The sequence below is a fragment of the Alosa pseudoharengus genome, unplaced genomic scaffold, assembly GCF_046254945.1.
Source record: "Alosa pseudoharengus isolate Yale_2024_CS ecotype anadromous, Long Island Sound unplaced genomic scaffold, YU_APseudo_1.1 YU_APseudo_1.1_scf_21, whole genome shotgun sequence".
Taxonomy (NCBI): domain Eukaryota; kingdom Metazoa; phylum Chordata; class Actinopteri; order Clupeiformes; family Clupeidae; genus Alosa; species Alosa pseudoharengus.
In genome coordinates, this window is record NW_027468674.1 from 23,243,305 (window position 1) to 23,270,804 (window position 27,500).

The 27,500-nt window shown below is 44.0% G+C and overlaps 1 protein-coding gene across 1 annotated transcript in view; it reads right to left on the bottom strand.

Moving 5' to 3' along the window:
• The window catches only part of dnah9 (dynein, axonemal, heavy chain 9), a 107,682-nt gene that overhangs the window by 14,482 nt on the left and 65,700 nt on the right, over positions 1-27,500 (bottom strand). The window contains exons 51-64 of the mRNA XM_076298773.1: positions 26,731-26,850; positions 25,448-25,636; positions 22,961-23,196; positions 22,148-22,270; positions 21,279-21,483; positions 17,695-17,859; positions 15,849-15,989; positions 14,736-14,906; positions 14,034-14,156; positions 11,181-11,374; positions 9,907-10,055; positions 8,629-8,756; positions 3,867-4,094; positions 1,069-1,260 (exon numbers count right to left, since the gene is read on the bottom strand). Of these exons, the coding sequence (XP_076154888.1) occupies positions 1,069-1,260; positions 3,867-4,094; positions 8,629-8,756; positions 9,907-10,055; positions 11,181-11,374; positions 14,034-14,156; positions 14,736-14,906; positions 15,849-15,989; positions 17,695-17,859; positions 21,279-21,483; positions 22,148-22,270; positions 22,961-23,196; positions 25,448-25,636; positions 26,731-26,850 (2,364 nt within the window). The remainder of the gene's footprint in view (positions 1-1,068; positions 1,261-3,866; positions 4,095-8,628; positions 8,757-9,906; positions 10,056-11,180; positions 11,375-14,033; positions 14,157-14,735; positions 14,907-15,848; positions 15,990-17,694; positions 17,860-21,278; positions 21,484-22,147; positions 22,271-22,960; positions 23,197-25,447; positions 25,637-26,730; positions 26,851-27,500) is intronic.

A 27,500-nucleotide genomic window follows, 5' to 3' on the forward strand; every position in this document is an offset into this window, starting at 1 on the left:
CATATGAGAAAGCCTCATATGGTGGAGACACAGGGCAATTTCCAGCAGCACTTTACAGTACTGATAGGAACAATGGTGGACTAAAAGGCTTTTTTTATCTTTAATATAAACCCTTTCTCCAAGGAGGAAAAAAATATTGTCTACTCTAGGACCTAGTTGCCAGTGCTTTTTGAAAGTCTCCCTCGATAACCGACAAAATATGTTGATACTGGGAGAGAGAGTGAGAGAGACAGAGAGAGAGAAAGTAAAAAAGGTGTTCATTTTTAATTATGTTTGCCGAATAAAGAGCAAACATTCCATTTTAATGTTCCACCGCAGTAAAAGGGCAAATGTATTCATCTGAAGCAGGTTTGGTGTGTGGGTGTTAGAGGCGAATGAAGGCACAGAGAGAGCTATGGCTCCAGTCCACTATCTCTCCCTCTCCCTCTCTCTCTTCAATCTCTCCTTCTCCTTCTCTATCTCTCCCACTTTATCTCCCTCTCTCTCTATCTCTCTCTCTCTCTCTTTCCCTCTCTATCTCTCACCCTCTTTCTCTCTCCCTCACTCTCTCAGCTGGAGAACAGAATACAACATGCCCTTCACCTGCTTTGCTGACTCTGTGTGGAACTCTGACCGAAAGCATGGAGCTCTTAAGGGGGAGGCATGCAAATAACCATGACAAAACACACAGCATTGTAATGAAATGACTGAGGCTTGTTCAAAATTGAGTTCCAATGTCAGAGCTAGGCTGGAGAAAGACAAATGATACAGTCAAATAAATCTACAAAGTATCACCAAGAGACCACTTTTCTTCACTCAGAGAGTGAGTAAAATTTGATGGTGCAGATCCTATGTTTGACTTTTATTGCTCTCTTTTTTGTATATTTTGGGGCTTTTGCCTTTATCTGACAAAATAGGGAGAGAGAGATGGCCGTGGGATTGGAAAATGACCTTCAATCGCAATAGAACCCGGTTCCCTGTGGATTCTTGGGCCTAAATGTGGTTGGATGCTCCCCCATACACCACAGTCAAATAACAACACAATCACAAAAGCTCTGTTCGATTCTGGACAGCGGATTGGCTCCTCACCTTGGCGTTGGCCTCCAGGTAGTTATAGAGCACGTTGACGGAGATGGTCAGGTCGCCCGTGTTGAAGGGGTAGCTGCGGTTCCAGCCTTGCGGCCCGAACTTTCGCCGCTCGGCCACCACGGCGTGGAAGTAACACAGAGAGAACAGGATGCTCTTGAATTCGTTCTCGCGAGCGCACATCTCCAGCGTGTCCTGGGCACGAAAAGAAAAGAGAGAGGATAGAGAAAAAGGGGAAGGAAGTGGTGAACGAGAAGGAGGGAGAAATTGAAGGGAGGAGGGGGGAGGGCATAGAAGAGAGGAGCAGAGGGAAAATCACAACAGAATGGTTTTTTAATGTCTGCCAATGTGACATTTGGTACGATGGCGAGGGGCGCGTTGAAAGAGAAATACCCCTTGGCATGTGCTTTGTCATCTGCTCTCATTCACCAGGCTCCCAGCGGAGCGGGCGTGCTAGGGTAGACAAAAGGCGTGACTAGATGGTGATACAAATTCGGAGCGGGATATTCGCTCTTAATTGTTACCACTTGTCAGGGCTTTTCAACTTGCCACCGTCCCGAAGGCTCATTATCTCAAATGACTTCAAACAGCACACACACACACACACACACACAAACACACACACACACACACACACACACACTCCCACATATATAAATAAAGTATATAAAGTAAACATATTAACATGCACATGGACAGCAGAGAGAGAGAGAGAGAGTTACAGCAGCAGTGTCGAGGCCTTGTCTCTCTCTTTTCTGCTACCCAGAGGAGCTGACTTGTAAACCAGCAGTGGAAAGGGCCGCAGTGTGTCGAGCTTCTGCTGCAGACACGCGGCATTAATATTCTAGAGGCGTCGCGGCGCTCAGCACTGCTCGGAAGAAGCCCACCACCAGCCACAGTCTCCACAAGACAGAACACGGAGTGCCCGTGGCGATCCACATGCAAAACCGACAGGAACTGGACAATGCGTAACTCTGAGTCGGCTGATGTGGACATTTGTACATTTGTACATTGTAACATTTGGACATTTGTAAATGTTACAATGTCCAAATATTTGTAAATGTAATGGCTATACAACTGAATAAAAAAATGTAGCCTTGAAAATGTTTCTTGAGAACCTTACTACAAAACACGGATATGAAATGAGATGGCAAATTGAAATGAACACATTTTGTGACATTTTTGTGGGATTTGTGGTGTCAATATGGGTCGGAATTATTGCATTTATTTTTTTTGGACACCAGGTTGTTTGCCTCTTCCGCGTTAAAAAGGTCAATACAAAAACCACTGTCATTTTCTGGATTATGCCGGCTTACTAGTGTGGGAGAGCAGTTTTTCCCCTCTCTCTCTCCCCCTCCCTCTCTCTCTCCCTCCCTCCCTCTCAATTCCTGGCCGGCCATTGATTTGCTTTCAAGGTACACACGTGACTGGAATATCGTTTCAGCAGCCTACCTGAGGAAAACCCTTCTCCTTTAGCCCACGCTGCTGTTGCGTTGCCACACACAGCACTAATAGGCCCCACTGCCATTAGAACATCTGTGAGTTGGCTCACAAGGGAAGATGCCGGAACAATGGCACAGGTTGGGTGATTGGTCGATAAGGCCATGCAGAATTTTAAATGATCGATCATTAGTGGGAGCACAGAGAGCCTGCGTTGTGACATTATTTTTTGTGTGTGTGTGTGTGTGTGTGCACGCGATAAGTACGACGGGCCGCACTGATAATGTCTCATTCCGAGGGTGTGTGGGGCCTGTATCCTCTGAAGAGGAGAGACTGGGAGAGAGAGCAAGGAGCTAAATGTGTGTTTGTGTGTGTGTGTGTGTGTGTGTGTGTGTGTGTGTGTGTGTGTGTGTTTGTGTGGTCTGAGATTTGCAATTTGGAGTTTATGAGGCAGAATTCGCTGCCAGAGAGGGTTTTAAACTATTTAAAAAGATGCAAATTTAAACAGAAACAGAGCAGCACGAGGGATATTAAGAGATTGTTTGGTGAGCACCTTATATCTCCTATTATATTTGATCACTTCTTTTGTATCATTTCAATCAGTTTATATCACGTTGATACAATTTCCTCAGAATATCCATATCCAGCAAACGTGTGACTTGTTTTTCCCCCACTTTTCACTATAATATAGACGTATCCGAGGCCATTTCAGATCTTATAAGAGGAAGGTTCATTTGAACACAGGTTAAACTGTCAGACTGTGTGTAAATCCTGCACCAGCGGGTGGTGGAACCCTCGAGAACAGCCCGTCAGTAAGGCGGCCTCTGCACTCAAGCACCTTCCTCCAGCTCTGATTGGGCTTGGAGCAGGGGGAAATTACCACAAATCAACTGGCAATTCTACCGGTTTAGATTTACTGCACAGCTTTATAACACAATCACACGACCACTGCAGATTTATAACATAATGACGATAAACATTTTAGATGAGTACCGGTATATGCAATACCCATAATTACATGTGCTCAAGCCCGAGTTCTGAAACGTCAGCATTTCTTTTAAAAAATGGTATGATGTGAATATGATATTTTAATAACATATAATGGATATGGATAGTATATTGATTTGACCCAATTGATACACTGCCACATTGGTGCATTCACATAATAACAGCAGATTTATGGCATAAATGATAAATATAAAATTTCAACATTTCAGATGCTTATATCCAGAGAGTAGGGGTGTTTGAGTTAAAGCCCTGAATAGTCATGAGACTATTTATTTTACAAAATGGCTTCTAATGATAGGTACTGAGCACATGGCTACATTATAATGGGGTGTCATATTGCTGCGTTCGCCCACCTGGTTGAAGTTATCGAGCGCCTTGTGCAGGTTGGCGTGCATGCCCATGGGGGGCTCGTTGGTGATCTTGATGGAGTTCTCCAGGATGCCCTGCGGGATGATGTGCCCGGCGGGACTGGCCGGCGACTCGGCGCTGATGAAGACGCGCAGCTCCGGGTGGCTGCTCTCGCCATGCTGCTCCAGCATCTTCTCCAGGGTGCCCAGCCACTTGGACACCAGATGGATGTTCTGGCCAGACGAAATGACGAAGACAGAGAGAAACAAAAAAATGCAGACATCTCAATGCGCTCAAGACAAATATCTGATAGTACCACACACAACAATCAGCTGCTGTATAGAATACAACTTGGAGATAATAACATGGCATTCATGACAAATAGACTACACAATACCTGAGACTGTAGCACTCAAAATTCACTACAAAATATAAACAGACCAGCATAGCATTGGCCGGCATTATGTCAGTACAGAACTGTGACTCAATTATGACTTTGTACCAAAGAGTGAAAGAATGCTGTTGCTAGAAATATCATGGGTGTCTGAATCAGGCACATATTCTCATTAGTGCAAAGCTCCAGGCCAATGGCTAATTTTTTATGTGTTTAATAATAACTGTGGTTTTATGAGACCAAATGCCAGAGCAGTTGAATGAGCACTTCAGAAAACACGATGAATGGACGAATACCAAATGGAATTTGAACAGCCAAAGTGCTGGCTTAACAAACCAAATCAAAGTAGCGAAGTTGCACAGGGCATGTTTAATTCTGTCTGTTTACTGGTGTTCCTATGGCCCAGAGACACCAAGGGGCATGATTTATAGGCAGTGTACACACTGGGTTGCTTCAAAATAGGGATGTCTGCCAAGTAAAAGGTCAAGTAATGTTCACTGGGATAAAGAAACTTGGTGCAGGCTTAAATGTACAACAGCATCTCGTTCCTGAACAAGCATCCAAAATCTCTGCAATTTCTTTGAGGCATATTTCAAGTGAAATCCCAAATTCCATTTAAGTTGGAAGTATGTTTTAATTAGAATGTACTGTTAAAAGATCAGTCAAAACCATGGCAAACTTACATTGAGAATGAGAGGTCAGATAAAAGCATTCATCCTGATCGATCATGACGATGACGATGGAAGCCCTTCCAGAAAATAAAGCTTTTTTAAAGGTAAACTAGGCAGTATTGGCAATTTCCTTACTGTTTTCTCGGTTTTTGCTTTTTTTTCGCTGGCTCTGTCACGAATGTCTGAGAAACTCCATCGCTACCTTTTTCTAGCCGGTGCCTGGCGTGTATGTGTATTTGAATGCAGTAAAGCAATTCGCTACACTAGTTATACTTCCTGACACTGAGGCCGTCGGCCCGCCGGCCCATAGTTGCAAGGGTGGTTTTTCCGCTCACAGGCGCTAGGGGGAAGCGAGACGGCCACCATTCAACCTGAAAAAAGTCATATAACCATTCCAATGACTCTGAAGCTGTTAAATGAAGGTAAATTAAGCTAAAAAACCTGCATAGGATGCTTTTAATAATTTAATCTCCAAATCATTACAATGTGACATCTCCCAGTCAAACCAGAAAGGCCTTCTACTGTTTTATTCCTCAATATCCAAACAAAGCTGTGTATGTGTAATATTAATACATATTGCTTTCGCAATGATATTGCTGTTCATACTTCATTGCTTTGGTTTCATCCTGTGCTTGCTGCTGTTTGGATGAAAACTGTTTCTGCGACAAAAACAACATAATTGCTCTGTGTAACACAAATTAAAACATTTTTCAAATATGTGTGAGAGCGAGTGCACTGCCACTAAGTGGAAATTAATTTCTCATGAAGTCCCCTCACTCCCAGCAGTTTTAGACTCCTCTGCTGCAGTCAGGGTCTTCACAACAGTACGTGTGTGTGTGTGTGTGTGTGTGTGTGTGTGTGTAAAGTCAGTACTGCCATGACTGGCTTTTTCTAGTCATTGTTAACACCGTGCTCTGAACGACTCTAATGCAACCCAAACAAAACCTTGGGGAAGTGTAAAGACATCCCATGGAGCTTCTCTCTGCATCAGCCACACACACACACACACACACACACACACACACACACATTCAGCTGTCAAACCAACAAGCACTTGGTGGCAGACTGTGAACAACACTGAACTTTATGTGCTATGAAAATAAATTGATGTAAGTGTGACATTGTAACATTGCATAATTTTGTGAAGATGTAGGTTGCTAATGTATTTTGACATACTTGACACATTTTCTCCATTTCATCTACGTTTTTAATGCCTTTTTCATGATCTCTTGCTTCATTTCTGGTGTATGCGAATGCAGTTCTCAGAAGGTCATGGTAGATTTTCCAGGAAGAGTCATGTTTTCCTTGCTAATGACTAGAGATCAATCAACTCAATCAACTACAATCAGCCATTTCTGACTTCACACATTCTACCTGTACCATCCCAGTGTCCATCTGTGAATTCAAACTCAAAAATCCCAAATTCAACCAATTCAGCTGACTGGACTTCCTTTCTTCAGTGGACCAGACAAAAAATCACAGTCCAGATACTTTAGGCCACTCGATTCCCAGGCCGGTGAATTTTCCCCTCCAATCTCCTTCATCGATTCCCTCCGCCACCCTCTCCGTTGCAGCCTCTGGATCTCTGCGTCTCCATGGGTTACAGGCCGAGCGTGCTCCCGCGATATAATTAACCTTCACTGGAGAGGAACTTTCCATTGACCCGCCTGCTCTCGCTGACTAAAGCCTGCATTCATAAGTGGGAAGAGGCAGGCAGGCTACTTAAGAGACGGGTGGGTGGGGAAGAAAAGCGGCTTGGGTGGGCTAGGCTTGGCCGCCGCGGCCTCAAGATAAGAGAGACAAGAGGCACTGGGGTTGTGTGTGTGTGTGTGTGTGTGTGTGTGTGAGTGAGAGAGAGAGAGAGAGAGATTGTGTGTGTGTGAGTGAGAGAGAGATTGTGTATGTAAGTGAGAAAAAGAGAGAGAGAGAGAGAGAGAGAGAGGAGACATTGTGTGTGTGTGTGTGTGTGTGTGTGTGTGCCCATGCGCCGGTGTGAGTGTGTGCTCTGGTGTCTTTTGAGGAAGATCGATCCAAAGTCTTATGCAAAGGTAATTATCTTTGTGGTGCCCATTCCCCGTGGCCTTAGCTGCACTTTTCTGCAAGTTGGGTGATTTGAAAGCAAGAATGTTCTTTGTACCCCCAGCTGCCATTCATACATCTATCAATAAAAAGCCATTAGGATTCCGCCAAGGTGCCTGTTTAAAATGCAAGAGAGGTCGTCCTGGCTGGGAGAGAGAGAGCTGAACAAAGTGATATGTGTACCATCCTCCGGGTACATCTCTCCCCAGACGAGTAAAAACTTTAAAACACACTGACAAGTGATTTGTTAATCTGTTCAATAACACTGAGCAAAATGACTGAGAATAGAGGGGGGCAACGCCAGGTAATTCCCATGTCTGCATTAACTATTCCCTCTGTTCATTTTCCCTATTGCTTCATCTGGTGGTCAAGCACAGTGTGTGTTTCTTTAAATTACACTTTAAAATCAAACGTGTGTGACAGAGGTGCGAGGTAATGTATGTAATGGCCTGTGGTGGATGGGCTGTCCCTCGGCTCTGACATTAGGATTGAGAGTAAGCGGTCTAATAGACTCATTAGCAAAGTGTACTTCTGCAGTGTGTGTTTGTGTGTGTGTGTGTGTGTTTGTGTGTGTGTGTGTGTGTGTGTGTGTGTTCGAGTGAGTGTGTGTGGCCTGTGGAGCGCGAGGACACATTCCTCTCCACGGCTCCCAGCGGGGGGATCCCTGTGGGTCATTAATCACCCGACAAAACACTCAGACACTTCCAGACAGAAACAACCCAAACCGGACCCAAACTGATGGATTCTCAACAACGCAGCCTCCCCCTCCACGCCCCCCAGTGCCCACTCTGGTCCACTTTGCTCCATTCACCCCCCCCCACTCCCCCCTCACTTCCAGCCCCCAGTTTACTCCATCCTCCCCCAAGTTCATTAAGGTGCAAAAACGGCAAATCACTCAATAAGCAGCCACTTAAATGCCCAGCTGCTCTTGGGCCAGTTAAATGTATAGATGCACTGTCTGAGGAACACAATAAGCTGCAGGCTCGAACAAGGATGATGCTTCCTTTTGTTTTCTTTTTTTACCCTCACAGGTCTTAAGAGAAGCCTTAAGGCACTATCATGAGAGGTTATTTAACTTGTCTTTAGAGAAGTACCTTTAAACATGCTACTTTAAACTCTTGTATGCTGCCTAGGGCTCTTCTGAAGAACCCTTAAAGTAAAGCGTGGAGATCCTAAACTCTGCACTCTCACAGGCAACTAGGGAGAGTGTTTCCATTCGACTCCATTTCATTTATTTGTATTTAAAGTGGCATCAATTATTACCATTGTCAAGGTGCCTTACAGATCCGCTGGCATGAAGTCCCTAGAGCAAAGTATAACTCCCATTTAAAGGCAAGTTTGTTGACTCTGGCGAAAGGATGCTGATATAGGTAATCAACGCACACCCCTCCTCGCCATGCTCCTGAAGCGATGTGTTAATTGGCTGAAATAGTTTTACATATTTATAGAGCCAGGGGTGGCTCGAGAAATGTGTGGAGAATTTGGCGGAATTTGACAAAAAGTCTAATAATGCATTGCAATAAAGGACTACAGCTTTAACCAGAAGAAATGTTGGGGGGTGGGGTGGGGTGGGGTGGGGGGGGGGGGTGCAATCCCTCCAGCGCAGAGAGACGGGGGTTTTACCTGCAGGATGACCCAGTGTCCGTCGCGAGCAGCGAGGTCTAGAGCCTGCTCAGCCACCACCTCCTGGCCCTGGCCCAGCGACACGTTGTGGAAGTTCCTGTTGTCAAAGGTGTAGCCTAGTTTACGCCCTGCAAAGGAGAGAAGGGCAGAGGGAGGGGTAGAGACTCTATTAGAGAGAGCAAATACATGAGAGAGGGAGAGAGAGACACTGACAGAAGGGAAAGTAAGAGAGTGTGTGTTAGAGAGAGAGAGAGAGAGAGAGAGAGAGAGAGAGAGAGAGAGGAAAGGATAAAAGGGGAAGTAGGGAGGGAGAGAGAAAGTGAAGGAGACAGAGGAAGGGAATGGCACTTGGAAAATTAAATGTTCAGGAGCTCAATTTTCAGGGGGGGGTGGGGGGGTGGGGTGGGGTATAGTAGGGCGTGGTGTCCAACCTTTTAGGTTAACTCCTAATTTTCACTGTGACGCCACTAACGGAGAAATTGTATTTAAAGAGCCACTGCAGCTAATTGATCACTGAGCTCTGGCCGTGATCTGATTAGTTGCGCTCTCGGACACGCGGAATCAATCTCCACGCTCTCCCCCAGGAGCCGAGGCCGGCAGAGCAGCCGCCGCCACGTCACGTGACACCGTGTGGCGTAATGCAGGGTCACCAAGCCAATGCGGCTCTGGGAAAATATCTCTGAAATCTACACTCGGAACCTGAGCCACCTTTTTCTGTTCAAATGCATAATGCCAGGAAAGGGAAGGGAACATTCACAAGTATGGCAACATAAGATATGACATATGACATATGAATAGTAAGTGAAGACTTTTATTGTTACTAATACTAAAAGGTAAACTATTGCTTAGTCAGACAGTTACACTAGAGAATCTGAGAATACAGCTTTCAAAAATCAATATAATTCTCTATAGAACGGTTTACAATTCTAATGAATATTTTACCTCTCTGTTATGTAACTCTATACATCCTTTAGGGATTCTCTCTGGTCATTGTGAGTGATCAGTTGTGGTCTTTCATCTATATTGACTTACAGTTGAAAGCCTTTGAGACCCAGGCTCATGTATTGTACATGTATAAACCCTTCAGTCCAACTCTGCAAATTAATGGACGCAAACTACGATCTCCCCATACAGTAGCACTAATTAGTGTCTCATAGAAATACAAGAAGCACACAGTCTTGGCCTGGCAGCAATGAAAACAAAAATGAACAAACAAACAAGCAAACAAAAAAGGGCTTTGCACATGTCTAGTGCCCCTGGGAGGGAGAGAGCGATTACCATGTTTCTCCACGTCTTTGAGAGGGTCCACGCCAGGAGAGAGGATGAAGAACATAGGAGTGGCCGCCCCAGATTCTTCAAAGGAGACGGCGAAGTCCAAGGCTCGGCCCATCACGTATTTACTGCCCAGCTTCTCCTCCACAAAGTCCCTGAGGGGTGGGAATGGGTGGAGGGGGAGGAACAGAGAGGAGAAGACACAGCCATCACCTCGCATGCTACGCTAAAGACCTGAAGAGGCCATCTTGTGTAGGTACAGTAGGTAGCGAATAATCTATGATCAGACCTCGGCTGTGTAATCATTCATTTTTTAAATGAACAATGAAAAATGAACTGGAACAATTTTATGCTAATGAGAAAATAAACAAGCTTGTTGTGCAGATAAAAAAAGTGTCACCCAAAGGAATGTGTACACCAAACAAAACAGAGAAAACACAGTTGCATGGTGATGACAGCTGTATGGCAGCATGGCCAGTTATACTCACATAAAATTTAAGGCCTGATGTATGAGCCTTGGTTTGATTTCGAAACTTGGGCAATAATACTATAAAAGAGCAGCTTATTTGCTGTCAAGTGCTGCTTACTGTATATGCTCTTACTTCTTTATTGGCATGGTTGTGAGTTCATTAGAGTGTTCACATCCGCATGGGTGATCCACATGGGTAAGTGGTCTACAGTATGTTAAATTAAAACGGAGTATCTGCACATTTTTAAAGACACAATTGAATAACTTTTAAGATTTAAGAAGGAAAAAAATAATACCATTACATTGAGTGGTGTCAACTTATTGTATGCAACACTCTCACTCAACAGCACTTCAACATGGTCAAATTGTTCGGGAAATAATGCAGTCCAGTGACTGATAGAGAGGCCAGAGCAGATATATTCACTAGTAACTGTGGAAATGGTCACTGTTGTAAGATAGGCAGGTAAAATCCTGGGTAAAACATCCTACAAACAAACTGGAGTCATTCTGCTCCAGATTTAATTTAATGTCTGCCCTCCTACAATTCCAGACATTTTAAGGCGTTCAAAACCCAAAACTAAATTTGAGACATTTTAAGACTGTTAAGGGATCAGCGGGGACCCTGTAAAAATAAATGTACAGTATAAACTGCAAACAACATAAAGAAATCAGAACAGTCCCCCCAAGTCATAATGTGAAAAAGCCTTTGGAAAGGCACCTTAATGCAGACCTACTGTATGTGTTGCCTCAGGGAAAGATAGACACTGTATCAGCACATAGCAGCATGTCTCGATCAGTAAAGTCTCTCTACCTCACGGCATAGGTCATCCTGTCCGGCCTGAGAGCCCTCATCATGCAGAGTCTCTGCAGGGCTGTCTTGTTCTTCCACTCCTGTGGGAACTTCTCCTTCTCCGGACATTCGGACTCCACCAGTTTCTTCCAGCGCTTGGCTGAGCCCTCTATGTCCCGGTCCAGGTTCCGGAACTCCTCCATGGCGCACAGAGCCTTGGGCAGAGACGGGGGGTTGAGAGAAAATAAAATAATCTCATCTAAGTCAGTCTAAATCAGAGTCAAAAATGGGAATGTTGAAATGAGATGACGACCATAAATAAATAAAACTAAAGGCAAGAGTTTATGGAATATGTTAAACCATGCCTCACCTGGAATTAATGTTGAATAATGCATCTGTGGCCTATTCTGCATGCAGTGAGGAGTACTTGACATGCAAGTCCAGACTGTAATGTCTGAGTTGGGCTACTGCCGAACAAACAGACGATGTGGGAATGGGAGAGCGCAGGCGGCAAACAACGCCCAAAGGGCTAAAATGTTTTGAGATGAGCCATTATTTTAGGTGTCGCGCGCTTATCAAATATAAGAGCATGAGTCACGCGCCTTTTTGCACTGCTACTGTAACACACCCCATGTGAACTGGAGCGTCTTCATCCCTCTGCCCCTCAGAGTACAGTGTTAAAGATGCTTAGGCAAGCAAAAAAGGAGGAGCTTGCATATTGTGGAGCTATATTTAAACCCTCCTTTTTTGTGTTTTTTCCCCCGGAAGAACTACGTGACACACAGCCATTCCCGACCGTCTGCTCTGGGCGACCAAGCCATGGGAAAAAAAATGAAAATTACCAGGGGAGGTAGGTGACTCACATTTGGAGGCTGTCTTGTGGAAAATGTGCAATCCATAATTTATAACTTCACAACTTATTTTCAAAAAACGGGGAAGCGTCGAAAAATGATGAGGGGAAAAAAAGAAATTAGACTTTTAATGACCCACCTTGTAAACAGATCCAAATGTGTATTTGCATAAGATTAGGGGGAGAAAATCTCACTTGGGAAGCTTTGTTAAGTCAGAGATAAAAGGAAATTAAAGCTGTTAGTATTTGTAATATTGTGGCTCACTGCCAACGTATCAATAAACCCTGCATAATTCACTAACTTACAGTAAGTTAAAAATCATATTTACATGCAAATCACATAATGCTTCTTAGAAGCTATTTAGCAGATGAATGCATAGGCATACTTGTTTTAATGGACATTTCTAACTGTATTTAAATGGCATCATTTATCTCTGCCCCAATCTCATCTTCACACTAATGGCACTCAAACGCACATCACTTTAACAAAGCGGAGAGTGACCAAAAATATAACCAAAATTTTGCTGATTTCTCTTAAGTGGAAAATAGGGTCAGTATTTGTGTCAGTGTGACACAGAATATGTAAAAATCACACTTCAAATCACATAGGCCTACTATCACATGAAATAGATAACAGGAGAAGTTGAAAAGCAGCAAAGCAGTTTTTTTCATGATGGCATAAATTTGTTTGCATTGCAGATTTCATGGTTGATTACTGCGATATTGAAAAATAACAGCCTCCAATATAATGCAGTATTGTGAGAATTTGTTGTAATGGACTGTGACAGAATAGATCTCCCTCTGCCACTGTGGGCTCATCAATTTTGTAAGACCTGTGAAAAGTGATAGGGATCCTCTCAAGTTTAGTCTGAGGCACGCCAGCACAAACCTGCAAGCGGAAGCAAAATTTCGCTCCCATCCATCATTAAATAAAGTTCTCTGGCCACTTAAGATGTCAGATTGTGCCTGTGTTTTCAAAGCACCGACTCAGACTCTGATAGGTGATAATGAAAGATGAGAAAGAAGTGATGAAATGGTTTCATTTTCAGGCTTGAGTCAATTGGATACTAAAGGGGGAGAATTTGAATTCTAAGTTGAAGTATGCAAGCCTTGACATGTTCCCAAAAGCATAGGTCTACTTAAAAGCATGTAGAAATACCTCAAAAAGATAATGAAAACCAGCATCACAAGCCTTAGCACAAGCATTACAGAACCAACATAATTTCCTGACATTCATGTTTTTCATGAACTTTTGTTAGTCAATCAGACACTAGAAATTGCCAATACAGGATGTGAATAAAACTCAGGTGAGAGGTTGTGTAAAACAGCAAGAGGCAGTAGAACCTGGAACCTTTATGTATCTCAAACCTCTGGATGGGGCTAGCTAAATTAGCATGTTTACCCTATTGTAAGCTCCAAAAGACTGACCTAACTTGATGCCATATTCTTTTTTGATCTAAAATATTCATGGTCCTGGGCGAGCCCCAGCGCCACAATGTCACTGTGCGTTAGCCTGTGTCTTAGCCACTGATCTATAAAGAACATCCTTTATAGATCAGTGGCTAAGACACAGGCTAACGCACAGTTAGAAGTGTTCTTTATAGATCAGTGGTCTTAGCAGACATGACAACAGCGTGAGGCTTCACACTGCTGCTTCTCGGAAGCTAACATGGCTAACATCTGTCACTCGAGGGCCTGTGTCACAAACAGCCTGAATAAAACATGACATTTTCCGGCACTCAGACCAGACGGATGAAGAGCGGACACTGGCAACATCAAAACACTTCCAGGTGACTTTGTCAGCATTCAGGCTAAGAGCTCAGTCAACTTAAACTGATTACAGGATTACTGGATTTGGATGCAAATTAGCCTGATGAAATTCCAGTCTCTGTTCAACTCACTGAGTGGAGATTGAAACACCAAAGCATAAAAAGGTGTCGGCCCACAAAGGCCACCGTGGTTTCTTTAATAGCTGAATTATTATTCGTAACAAGGGCTTTGTATTTTCCTTTGCTTTCTCTCACCTTAATTCCACCCCACGAGTGATTGGACAAGAAGTCGACAGGGGAAGACACCCCGGGCTGCACAGGGTATCGTAACAAGAAGTCCAGCTCGGTTGGATTGATCTCTTTATTCATTAGCAGAATCTGGCATTGAGAGACAGATAGAAAAAAGGGGGGGGGGAGAAAGGGAGAGAGAGAGAGAGAGAGAGAGAGAGATGTCAGTGTGCATTCCTGATGCTGTTCGCCACACTTACTCAAAGGGGGTACATGCACAATAAAAGATAATGCTAGCTAGCTATCACACTGCACAGTACAAGATAAGCAAATAAAAATCAAAATAAAGATAAAAGACTGCTGATTAACTCTTCAACGAACACAGTGTATGTGAAACAAGTCTTGAAAACAAAATCAGTCCTCGAGAAAACCGCTATAGCCATTCTGGTGCTCAACTTATTCTTATTTCAGACCAAAGCTTTGGCCTTTAACCCGACATTGGCATTCAAAACAACTTCCTATGAGGACTAAATTGTCTTCCTGAGTGTCTCTTTGGTATATAAAAACACTCAGAAGGCTTGCCCTGCAGACAAGCCTTTCCCAGTCTTGAGAACCCCTGTATCCTCTAATGTCTCTGGACCTCTTACTGTGACAATGATGGGATTTTTTCCGAGTGAAAGTCTAGGATGCTCAGAGGATTTTTTTTGGTGACAGCGGTATGCATCTAACCTGGAACACCAGCTGGGCGATGTAGGTGAGTTTGTCGCACTCAAAAAGCCCTCGCGTGGTGTACTGGTACACAGAGAAAGTGATGCTGTCGATCAGGTTCGAGACTCGCTGCTTCAGCACCTCGTCCGCGGTGGCCTTCAATACGGCCTTCTGGAACACCACACTGAAGGCCTATTATACACACACACACACGCGCACACACACACACACACACACACACACACACACACACACACACACACACACACACACACACACACACACACACACACACACACACACACACACACACACAAACACACATTAATACACAGACACATATATATACACATAGACACACATACACATATAGGCATGAGATATAGATGCAATACATTAATAATTCAGGTGTCTAGGTTATACTACTTTGAATATACAGGTTATACTGTACTACTGCTCCTCTATCCAATTAATGTGTTAGTCGATACTTTTGTAGCTGCACAAAGTTTCTTTATTTCATTTTTAAAGACAAAAAATAATAACGTAGCAATAATCAAGCTAGGACCATCTCATTCAACACAAAATCAATATGGAGGCCCCGGGGAAACAGGGGAAATTATTTAATTTGTCTTTTGACTGATGCAGGCTGCCCTAGCTCTTAGATCCTAACGCCAAGAGGATCACCTAAGTATACCTGTACATGTGCAATGTAATAGTGGAGGTACACTTGGACTGGGAGCAATTGAGCAAAATGCAGGATCATAAAACCATAATAAAATCTGACATGAGAAGGAACACATACCCATTGAATCAAACTCTAATCGAATGGAGGAAAGGAAAGCAATATTGCTTGGCAAGACAGCAACCCCTTCCCAACACACACACACACAGACACATATGCACATGCACATGCACACGCGCACGTACACACACACACACACACACACACACACACACACATACACATACACACACACACACACACACATACACATACACAAAACACTTCCATCATCCCCAGACAAACACATTCCCTGCCTCTCTCGCACACTCACATACATGGACAGACACACAAACAAACACCCACCACCCAAATGGCCACCCATCACCCAGACGCAATAAAGCGAGGGGTACCTTGAGAGAGAACTGGTACATGGGGTGGATCTTATTGAGGTCGTTCATTATGAAGTAGAGCAGAGAAGCCCTGGTGGCGGCCAACCGGTAGTGCTCCCGGGCCTCATTGATTTTCACCTCTGTCACCTTGGCCTCTTTCACCTGAGAGAGAGAGGGGGGGGGGTATAGAGAGAGGGAGAAAGAAAGACAGAGAGAGAGGGGGGTAGAGTGATGCACAGATAGATCGAGATAAAAACAGAAGGAAAGTGAGACAAAAAAGAGAATGAGAGATAGGAGGGGAGAGAATTAAAGAAAGGTTGAGAGAGAGATAGAGAGAAAGAGAGAGAATGACAAGAGAGAGAGGGATAAAACAGAGAGAAAGGAAAGACAGTGGGTGTGGCAGAGGTAGGGATTGAGAGGGATGGAGTGAAAGTGAGATTAGGAGAGAGAGAGATAGAAAGATATAAAGATAGAGAGAGTGAGAGAAGCCTCACAGAGAAAGGGGCAGACAGATAAGGGGCCCCGATCATAATCATTAATGCGATAACATCTGATTAAAAATACTAATTGAGGCAGAGGAGGAGTGATTAGGCTCTCTGAATGAGATGGAGGTGCCCTAATCAATTCTCCCTGCTGCCAAATGAGACGCAGCCCTAGGAAGGATACTGTGAGAGATGGAGGTTTTTGCCGTGCCAAAAATGACGCCGTTGTGCAAATAAGACCTCCGCTCGCCAAGGCGGCCTGCAAAATGTAGATACCGTCCATAGTGTCTGTGTGTGTGTGTGTGTGTGTGGTGTGTGTGTGAGCACAGCTGTCTGAGGGATGTGAAGAGCAATACTGAAATACTGCAGTCCTATTCACCACCAATAACCTGCAAACTAAACATTGACTCTCAGATCTTAGCTGAGGCTGCTGCTCACCAAAAAGGAGAAGATAATATCCTGCCTGCAGTAGGCCCTGGTGACTCTGGTTTATAGACATGCAGTAGGCATAATTTAAAAGACTGTTATTCATATACTGGCACACAGAAAGACTGCTAGTCTGTGGTTGTAATATGCCACCATGTGTAGACAGACTGTGCTCCATTTCATGCAGTTTTAGCCCCTTGTGTTTTATTGGCTTGTAATAAGAAAAAGTAGCCTACTGCATAGGCAGTGTGCTTTGTAAATATACACACTATCACATGTTGATAATATAGCAATAACTGGAAAGTGAAGTGTGTGTTCTAAGAAGATTCACATGACCACACTGCTACTGGAAATGGACGGAGCGAGGGCTATGTGGACACTTTTGTGTCCAGTCCTTCATTATGTCCTCTCGATGCCTACGCGGTTTCTAGCCTGGATGCAGATTCCTGATTTCAGCATCTAATTTCATCACTGCTCTGGATACTATTTGATCCTTCTAAGTGGATAATGAACTTGCATTTACAAAACAACAATTCTTTAAGCCTTGGTGGTTAAGTGGTGATGCATGATTCTGATCTGGTGATGAATGATTCTGATCTGGTGATGCATGATTCTGATCTGGTGATGTATGATTCAGATCGGATTATTCATTGAAACGTATTGGATTTACATCATAAAATTTTTCATGAAGAAACCTGTGAGTACTGTATAAGCATTTGCCTACCTATCATAATTGCTGCTACAATCCGATCCATGTTTAGGCTATAAACGGTAGGCTACAGGCTTCACAACTAACGTTAATCATAACTGCCATCGGCAAGTGAATATATTGTTATTAATATTTAATAAAAAAATAAATAAATGAGAAACAAACTTAAACAAGCTGGTGATGCTCTCCGTAGTGGACATTTGTGTTAGAGAACTAATTGGTGCAAACTTGGGGTTTGAATGTGTGCTACCTTCTCTTCGATTTCTGCCGCAGTTCGTTTGGTTATTTCCAGGTTTTCCACCAGCTCCGTATCCCCGAGGAAGTTTCCAGAAGCTGAAGACAGCCGAGACAGAAGGCTGTCCTCCAGCGTCTTCAACGTGATCTTGAATCCATTCTGCTGCTTCGTGAGGTTGGACTGGGACAACACAAAACACGGAGATGAAACAGCAATCACAGAACAAGAATAGCAGACACAAAAGACACTGATGTCAGAGCAAGTAATACATTATTCATTCGGTAGCCATGCAGGTAGGGGCCGAAGAGGGTTAAAGAACTTAAGATGCCAGAGGCATCAGTCAGGCTGTCATGATGCTATCAGGTCGACTGTGAACCATGAGACTCCAACTTGAGTGCTAATATACAAAACACAATATACAGTATACAATATACATCACATTTCACATCCAGATAGACCAGTCATTGCCAACCTACAGTATACCACAATGATTCTGCTCTGCAGTCTACAGAGAAGAGACATGCCGACATGAAATGAAAGGAAAAGCTTTTTTCCTGCCCTCTCTTGAGAAATTGCTGCATCTTCCACTTCTGCCATTACTCAAGAATCCTCAGGGATCGTCACTTTCTTTTTTTCCCCCTTTTTTGTCCTCTTGGCAATCAAAAATCCTCCTGCTGATTCCACTCAAGCTGTCTCTCAGCGAATCCGAAACCCTACAGGCCGCTAACTGGGCCTCCCTTCGTTCAGGAAACTTTTTTTCCCCCTTCCAGCCTAAATTGAAGACTCCATCAGAACTTGCATTCATTATTCCACCCATATAGCAAATGTGCTATTGAAATTCTATTTCTACAGTGTAAAGGAATGCGTGTATAATGGTGACATGGGGGGGGGGGGGGGGTGAATGCCTGCTTTGGGAGCTCGGCCTTGACCAAAGAGGAAGCGCATGCAGAGCGACCGCATCTGAGATTTTAATGAGTCAGTTATGAACACGACGGTCTCCTTTGGCGCTCCGTAAATCTAATTACCCTGGACCCCAAAAAACAAGCAATTAACCAGTCAGCAGAAAGCCTAATTGGGATTAAAATGAGATAATGCACTCAATGCTATCATTTCGGGCGAATCGCGTTGGCAAAAAAAAAAAAAAACACACACACATACACACTCACGAGAGTGCAGTCGAGAGAGTTTCATAGAGGAAGTGAGGCAATTTTGCCTCATTAACAGAGACAAATGCACCACAACAAAAGAGTCTGTGCGGTTCGAACTGCGTTCGAGGCACGCTCTGGAGGGATAGATGACATTTTCTGGCCATTTTCTTGAGGGGGTTTTAAAGCACACTGCACACAAAGATTAACACACGCCTCAGGACGCATAACAAAAGCGCATTTCGCAACAATGCGTTTTGAAAAGGGAACATAATATCATTACATTTTTCCCCCCCACAAATGATAAGGCCGGTCATTATCAGTGTGATGACACAACCGAGAAGTTGTGCCGCAAGACTGACACATATTCATCATATTCATATTCATATCATATTCATATTTCTTGAAATTTCCATATGGGGATCAATAAAGTAGTATCTAAGAAGTATCTATCTATCTATCTATCTATCTATCTATCTATCTATCTATCAAATGCAGCACTAACACCTCATCATAATAGCGTAAGACGCATAAAGGGCCGCCACAGTGTGTGTGTGTGTGTGTGTGTGTGTGTGTGTGTGTGTATGCAGTTCACAAGGCAAAAACACACAAGACGTTGAATCCAACACCTCATTACTCTGCTGCACCCCATGGCAGGTGCGCTGACATTGTCACACTTCTTTTGCAACTTTCAATATTAATTAAGATGATAAGTGCGTAGCGGATCACTTTTTCCTCCGTGCCCCCTTCCCGATATCCACCCCCGCCACCCCCCCTTCTAACCATTTCACTGTAATGCTAATTAAACAAGCTTCATTAAGTCACATTTCACTTCCCCCTTTCTATTTGTCGCTGAGGGGACAGCCGACTCAAAATAACTGCCCCCTCTTCCCCTCCCCTCCCCTCTCTTTTCCCCACTCTCTCCATCCTCTCTCATTAAAAATGCTGATTTGTCCATGGATGAAAGCCTTCAGGTTTGAATTTAAGTACAGCCTGCAGAAACAGCTGGATCCAATTTTATGTAGGCCTATATATGTAAAAAATGAAAACAAGGAGACAGAGTGAAAATGGAAATTTGTGTTTTATTATCTCTGTTTGCTGTCCTTCCTTCCTTCTCTCTCTCTCTCTCTCTCTTTCTCGCTCTCTGGCTCTTTTTCTGTCTTCTGTCTTGTCTTTTGTTCTCTCTCTCCCTCACTGTATCAAGAGACTTCTGAAATCTCTGACAAAACAGACAGGCTGCTGGCAAGTTTCCTTCTGCCTGACATCAGGTTAGTCACTGTCCTGCAAACATCCAACAGGGGTGTGTGTGTGTGTGTGTGTGTGTGTGTGTGTGTGTGTGTGTGTGTGTGTGTGTGTGTGTGTGTGTGTGTGTGTGCATCTGTTCATGTCTGACAGAGCAAGCATCTAATTTGCTCGGCGGCCCCTGAAAAGCTGACGGAAACCTTTGGCATGCCGCCTCTTATGAGTGTACACCATCATTAGCCTGTGAGTTTTGATCAAACCAATTAAACATAATTACACCCACTTACACGCGTGCCTCCCACGGTCCGCATCAAACCCAGCAACAAGAAAACAGGCCGAGTCGGTCCTATATGGCCATACCATTTACACCATTTACATTAACACATGAGTCAGTAGGGATCGGGGCCATCCTGGTGATAAAGTTCAGATGCTTCCATGGTACGTAGGTGCTTCATGCTAAATCAAATTAACACATGTGGGTGATGTGGGCTGGGAGAAATATCTTTGAGGGCCTTCGAGTGGCATGTAATTGGTTGGAGAGAAAGGTTTCATACAGCAAAGTAATTATCTCGTGTCCATCTCACTCCCCAAACTGAAATGGGGGTGTGGGATGGGGGGGCTTATATCATCTTGGGCCGTAATGAAAGACTTTCTAATGTGTAATTGACTCAGATAGCTCTGTGCGTTGGGATTATACAGCACACAGTAGGACTGGACTCATTGACTGGGCACAGATCTTATACTGCCCCATTCTGCTCGCTTGTTGCTCCCAGCACAGTTTTTCATTGGGATTATTTGCTTCAGGTTATACCAGGCTACAGACTTTACACCTGACCCTGAGTATTTGTGTTCTAGGAAAAACATTTTTCTTTTCTCTCCAGTGGACTTCCTTTCACAATATATTCACTAAATACCGCAGCACAGGACTCCCAATGGTGCCCGAGGTAACTCTTCCACACCAGTGTTCTGAACTAATAAGAGAAATATCCTCAGCACTTAAAAACACTGTGTGAAAAAACTCTAACTTTGTCTGAGCCTGTGCTGAGGTATTATACAGGGGGCATGGTGGAACTGTAGCAGTGTCACCACCTGAGAAACCATTAGGCCAGGTTCAATACCCGAACCAGACGTGGCAGGTTCCTGTCGCTTCAGATAAAAACAGTTGTTAAATCCTCCAAAAAAGGAAAGTGAAGTCAGAGGAAGTGACCTCACCTTAAGCTCCTCCAGGTCTGGCCGCTCCATGCTGACCACGGAGGCTAGCAGCTGGTCCTCCAGGCCGTCGCGCGTGACGGTGAAGTTGACCAGCGTGCACTGGGCCTGCAGCTCTGGCTGGTAGTGCGGGTTGGCCAGCTTGGTGTGCAGGATGAGTCGGAAGCTGGGGTTGTACTCACACTCTTTGTCTCCGATTTTGATGTATCTACGGACGTCAAAAATGTCAGAAAGTGCCTCGGCATTGATTTTTCTCTATTAATATCTAATGAGTGTGGTGGCTTGTTTCTACCCAAGCAGTGTGCCTCAGAAACGCTCACATTAATCTTTGAATTAGGAGTTTAGACAACACTCAGTTGCTGTTCATATACACAGTGTGTGTTTAGTAAACAAGGGCTCCATAGAATCTAATAATGTAAGGATATTTGCATTGAGCAACCGTATACAATTTCAGTGAAATCCCAAACACTCAAACAGGCGTTTGCAAGCAAATGTTGATTTTGCTATTTGACAGATTACAATAAACTGGGATAATTAAACAACGTGTTTCCTCGTCTCTAAAGAAAGCTCTACAGTAGTGTTATGATTATAGCTTTGCATCATTTATATTTTTCAAGGAACCTCAAAGTCACAACAAATTAGATATAAAGTTATAAAAAAAACATTAAAAAGTATGAATAAATGCAATAGACTGAGAGTTCTGGCCACTAAGTGAGTACTTAAGTTTAGAACATCTAAAAATCAATAAATAGCCAGTACAACAATTATTTATTCTATGTTTTTAGGTTGTCTGGGAATATGGCAGACAATGGAGAGAGGAAAGGAGAGGAAAGAAGTCAGTAAAAAGGAGAAAAAAAACCCCTGCACCTTACCTGCCCTTCTTGATTGTTTCCCGGCCGAGTAGAGGCCCGAGAACTGGATCCACAGCCTCCTCCAGATTCTCAATCAGAACCACCTCACCTTCAGCTAGCGCCCTCTCGATGGAGTCCAAGTAACTGATAGAGTAAAGCCATTAAATGGGACGAGAATCAAAATAAACATGTTCCTGTAGCTGAATGTCAAGGACATGCTTAGGGACTAACACAGAGAAACAGATTAACACATTCAGAGAAAGTGGTAAACTGTCTAATAGAAGAGCCCTATGATCATGTCATACGGCTGTTGTTTTACCATGATTTAGAACTTACTCTGAGTTAATAGTGTTAATCACTCATACGGCTGTTGTTTTAGCATCGTTTAGAACTTACTCTGAGTAAATAGTGTTGATCACTCATACGGCTGTTGTTTTAGCATAGTTTAGAACTTACTCTGAGTTAATAGTGTTACTCATACGGCTGTTGTTTTAGCATCGTTTAGAACTTACTCTGAGTTAATAGTGTTAATCGCTCATAAGGCTGTTGCTTTACCATGGTTTCAAACTTACTCTGAGTTAACCGTGCAAATAACTAACCCTTGGATAGCTTGAATATTCCCCTGGTGGTACAACGCTGGGTTTGGATTACTAGGCATCAGACACAGTGCTAAAATCCCCATGCATGTGCTGTGCAGTTAGTTACTTTGGATAAAATAGCTGCTAGGTGACTAAATATTAAACACTCGGAAACTCAAAACATGAAATCATCTGAAAAGTCTGAATCGTTTAGGCATTTGAGAAGCCATCAGTCAGAAATGTGGTGGTAAGGTACCCTCTCTGTCCGATGCGGATGACGCGCAGGTCCTCCCCGTATTTGGTCTTGATCCACTTGATGCCCTGGAGCTGCGGGTCCACCATGAGTGGCCAGCGCTCGCAACTGGTCAGGATGGTGGCGTTCTCCGTTGACATGCGGTCTGCCGGCAGCCCCTCATTCTGCCAGGTGGCGACATCGGCGTCGTCTGTCAGCATGGTCAGAGGGTCCAGGTCAGGGGTCACGGGGATTGGCACCTGAGTAGAGAGCCAGGAACAGATTCATGCTAGCTGGCAACTAGCTGCAGCACCCATACCACATTTGGGTCCGCGTTGCCACGGGGACCTGGGTTCCAGTTGACCCGGTTCATTTCCTGGTCCCGCCCCGTCATCCGCTTCCTGTCACTCTCTTCACTATCCTGTCCAATTAAAGGCATAAAAAGCCCAAAATATATCAAAATAAATAGATAAATAAATGCTGGCTGCTCTGCCATTAGGCATCATTCAATCAATAAGCTTCACAGGGGATCCCATTCCAAAGATAAATGGGTGATTATATTTTTGAAGCACTCTATGTGCTCTTAGTTGAGCTGAGATTGTTTGGCCTCCACCTGTCTGAATCTATTATGGAGTCTCAACCTCAGCTGGACTTCATTTATTAAGTTCAGTCAAGGTCCTGAGGACCACATCTCTGTTCACCCATTTATATTAGAAGCTTCAAGAAGCTTCAGGGTTTGTAACTTGGCATGCATGCTGATGAGTCTCGCAGGGCAAGTGAAAATATGAATATATTATACATAATGACACAGAGCCAATTATATCTATGATGAACTATTTTGAATATACTCACTAATATACTTTTTGAAGACTCAAAAAACATTAAGGAGTGGAAGAGTGAGCTCTAGGAGGTCAGGATTGAAGAAATATTCAACTCTACATCAGACAATACTTGAGGTTATTCTTACACTTACAGTTGACTTTTTGGAGACACTGAGAGGCACTCTAATACTAAGGGAGGAGGAACATTTCCCTCTCTGTCAATGTCAATAGAATCAGCTCTAAGAAACAGCTCTAACGGGGGCACAGCCAGCATCCATAATTTGTAGATGTTGTATGCCAATAACATACCTCATGAGTGACTGTGCATATCTGAAAAATGCAAAATGCATGTATCATAAATCATGCATGGTGAACGGACTCCCTTTACATTTTTTGTCATAGAATGATAATGTACTCCCAGAACAGGATGGTGTCAGGAGACTATGTTTCTTGTAAGCACTAAAAATGTAAATAATGTAAAACATTCGTATGTACAGTAGCGACTACACTACTGTATATTCGTGGGTTTGAGTATGTGATAGCGATGTGAAATGACTGCACAATTTGTTCAAATTTTCACTTTAACACTCTTTTAAGTGGGGAGGGCTTCAAGCCATGCATGAAATATGCAACCTGAAAGTTGTAATTTCATGAAAATGTTATAGAGCACCACTAAATGATTTGCTGACTTGAAAACCTTTCTTCTAGCAGTGAACATACTGTCTTACATAGTAAGGATTCTTTTGTATGAACATAAGGTTATGTTATTTCAAAAGGCCCAGTTTGCTTTGCATTTTACTCCAATTTAAGTGGCATTGTCAAGGACAACATAGAGTGGAAGCAACATTTTGTCAACACAAAGCCGTACTCTTTTAAGATATCTCTTTTCGCTGAGACAACAGCATTTCATAATTGGCGAAAAACCAAACACGAGCTTCACATTCAGTTAGTTTGTTTCCCTCCGGAGTAAACGGATCCTGATTAAATGCCATCTTGATACGAAAAAAAGAAAGAAACTGTTTCATTGCAGATACTCAGCCTTAATCTAAATGCCCTACATTCATTCATGTACAATTAGTCATCCAGTGGATGCTTTTATCTACAGCGATGTGCATCATGTGAGCCACAAAAGAAAAATAGCACACAGCCCCTATTATCATCTAGCCAGCTGGCAAACAGTCCACACATCCCCTGGTCGGGGCTGATCTGGCTACTGAAATGGAGGATGGAGCTGTTCTGGAGTTGGAGGTTTTGGAGCTGGTCTGGAGTTGGAGGTTTTGGAGCTGGTCTGGGTGGCTGGGATTGGGGTTGGGGTGGGGTTTTGGAGCTGGTCTGGGTGGTGGGGTAGGGGTTTGGGGTTGGGGTTGGGGTGGGGGTTTTGGAGCTGGTCTGGAAGGTTTGGGGTTGGGGTTGGGGTGGGGGTTTTGGAGCTGGTCTGGAGGGTTTGGGGTTGGGGTGGGGGTTTTGGAGCTGGTCTGGGTAGCTGAGGTTGGGGGTGGGGTGGGGTGGGGGTTTTGCAGCTGGTCTGGGTAGCTGAGGTTGGGGGTGGGGTGGGGGTTTTGGAGCTGGTCTGGGTGGTTGGTGTTGGAGGTTTCTGAGCTGGTTTGGGAGGCTGAGGTTGGAGGTTTTTTGAGCTGGTTTGGGAGGCTGAGGTTGGGGTTGGAGGTTTCTTAGCGGGGCAGAGACAGACCTTGAGCTGGCTGAGGTAGGGCCTCCAGGTGTCGTCCATCAGCTGCAGGCGGTAGCGCTTGGTGAAGTAGCCCAGATAGGAGACAAAGGCGGTGATGAGCAGCACGTCCCCGCACAGCGTGCGCCCCTGCCGCCTGAAGCTGCTCACCGCGTCGGCCCAACGCACGTTCTCCGAGGCCAGCCCTCCCACCTAAAACACAGCACACACACACACACACACACACACACACACACACACCACACACACACAATCATACACACACACACACACAATCATACACACACACACACACACACACACACACACACACACACAGAGAGATAGAGGTGAACTCAGACATGTCGCTAGTGTCAGCTTCTGCTCTTACAACATTTGGAAACAGTGCAGCACAAACGAACTACTGTATACAAGTATAATAATACATACCAGCACCATTTAGACACATAAAGCCCAGTACAAATTGGAAAGTCTAGATTAAATACTATCAAAGGAAAAAAAAATCTTCTGGCACAGAATATTTCTGGAAGAGCGGTAAGAGTATAGCACATTGTCTGGTTCAATCTCACAGCCATTTCTTCCTGTGCTGCAACACGGATGCCCTACTAATATAGAGGCTTCTCTCCACAGACCCATCCATGCTTAACATTTAATATGGACATGCTTCTCTGACCGCACGGCTATCAAGCTGCAGAGGCTCCACAGGCCCTGGCCCATATCACAGCTAAGTGGACCCAAAGAGTGCCAGGTCCAGGCCAGCTCAAAGCCTGACCTGGCCCAGGATCACATATAGCCCAACGCCTCTGGAGTTTCTCATCAAATCCACCACCCACAGTACTGTATTGTACATAATGCAGCTCTCATCTTACTGTTGTGTGAAAGTTATTCAAAGGCATGCATTATATTTTAATACATCTATAATGATCAGTAGATCTCTGGTTTGAATGCGTCATCATTATTTTCGGTAACACATCCCCTGCTTCTTGCAGGTAATTAAGAAAAAAAGATGTTGGCAGTATCAGCATCTCATGGATTGATTCACACCACCCTGGTATGGGATTTATCTCTCCGAGGGGAGAGCATGCTGTTTCTGCCAGGAGGTGGATATGTGTGTGTGTGTGTGTGTGTGTGTGTGTGTGTGTGTGTGTGTGTGTGTGTGTGTGTGTGTGTGTGTGTGTTGTGTGTTGTGTGTTGTGTGTGTGTGTGTGTGTGTGTGTATGTGTGTGTGTGTGTGTGTGTGTGTGTGTGTGTGTCTCTACTCAGTGGAGAGTGGTGGGCACACACACCAGGCGGTTGGCGAGGGAGATAGTGCGCGCCGTGGACTCGGCCTCCTGTTGGCACTTGAGTTTGTCTGCCGTAGCTTTCTCAAACTTAGCCGTCAGCTTCGCCAAGTTCTCATTAAGGTGCTGTCAGAGAGAGAAAGAGAAAGAGAGAGAGAGAGAGAGAGAGAGAGGGTGGGGGAAGGAAAGACAGAGGGATGGCGGAGAGGAGGGGTGGAGAGAGGAAGGGTATTCAGAGACAGGTCAAAAGATTCTAGAAGCTCTTTACATGACAAAGAACAAACAGGTTCATTTCTAGTGAAGGAACAAAAAAAAAACTCTCAGAGTTCTTGGAACCTGAAAAGTTTCCTCAAAAACTTATCAATATGAAGACTGAAGTTTCAAAGGCATATGAACAATTACCACAAGGACAAACAGAATTAATTGGTCGAGGCATGACGACTGATTCATTGGAGCTAATTCTTATTCCCTTTTGTTGAAAAAAGAAAATTGACTCAGCAAAATAGCACAAAAATAGCTGTCTAAGAGTTATGATGTATTTGTTTCTGCAGGGGCTCGGTCGGCAGGAAACCCATAGATGTGATGTGATGAGAACATCAGAGTGGATTTCAGGCTTCAGTAAGTTGTGCTTCTTAAAAAAAGAAAAAACTCAAAACCGCGGCTATACTTCTGAACACTGTAAACCTCAAAGTAATCCACCACCCTGGTATGTTTTTTATGGAAAAAAATAATTTTGCATATAAAAACCTGCAGTTCTAAATGGCAGCCTGCAATGT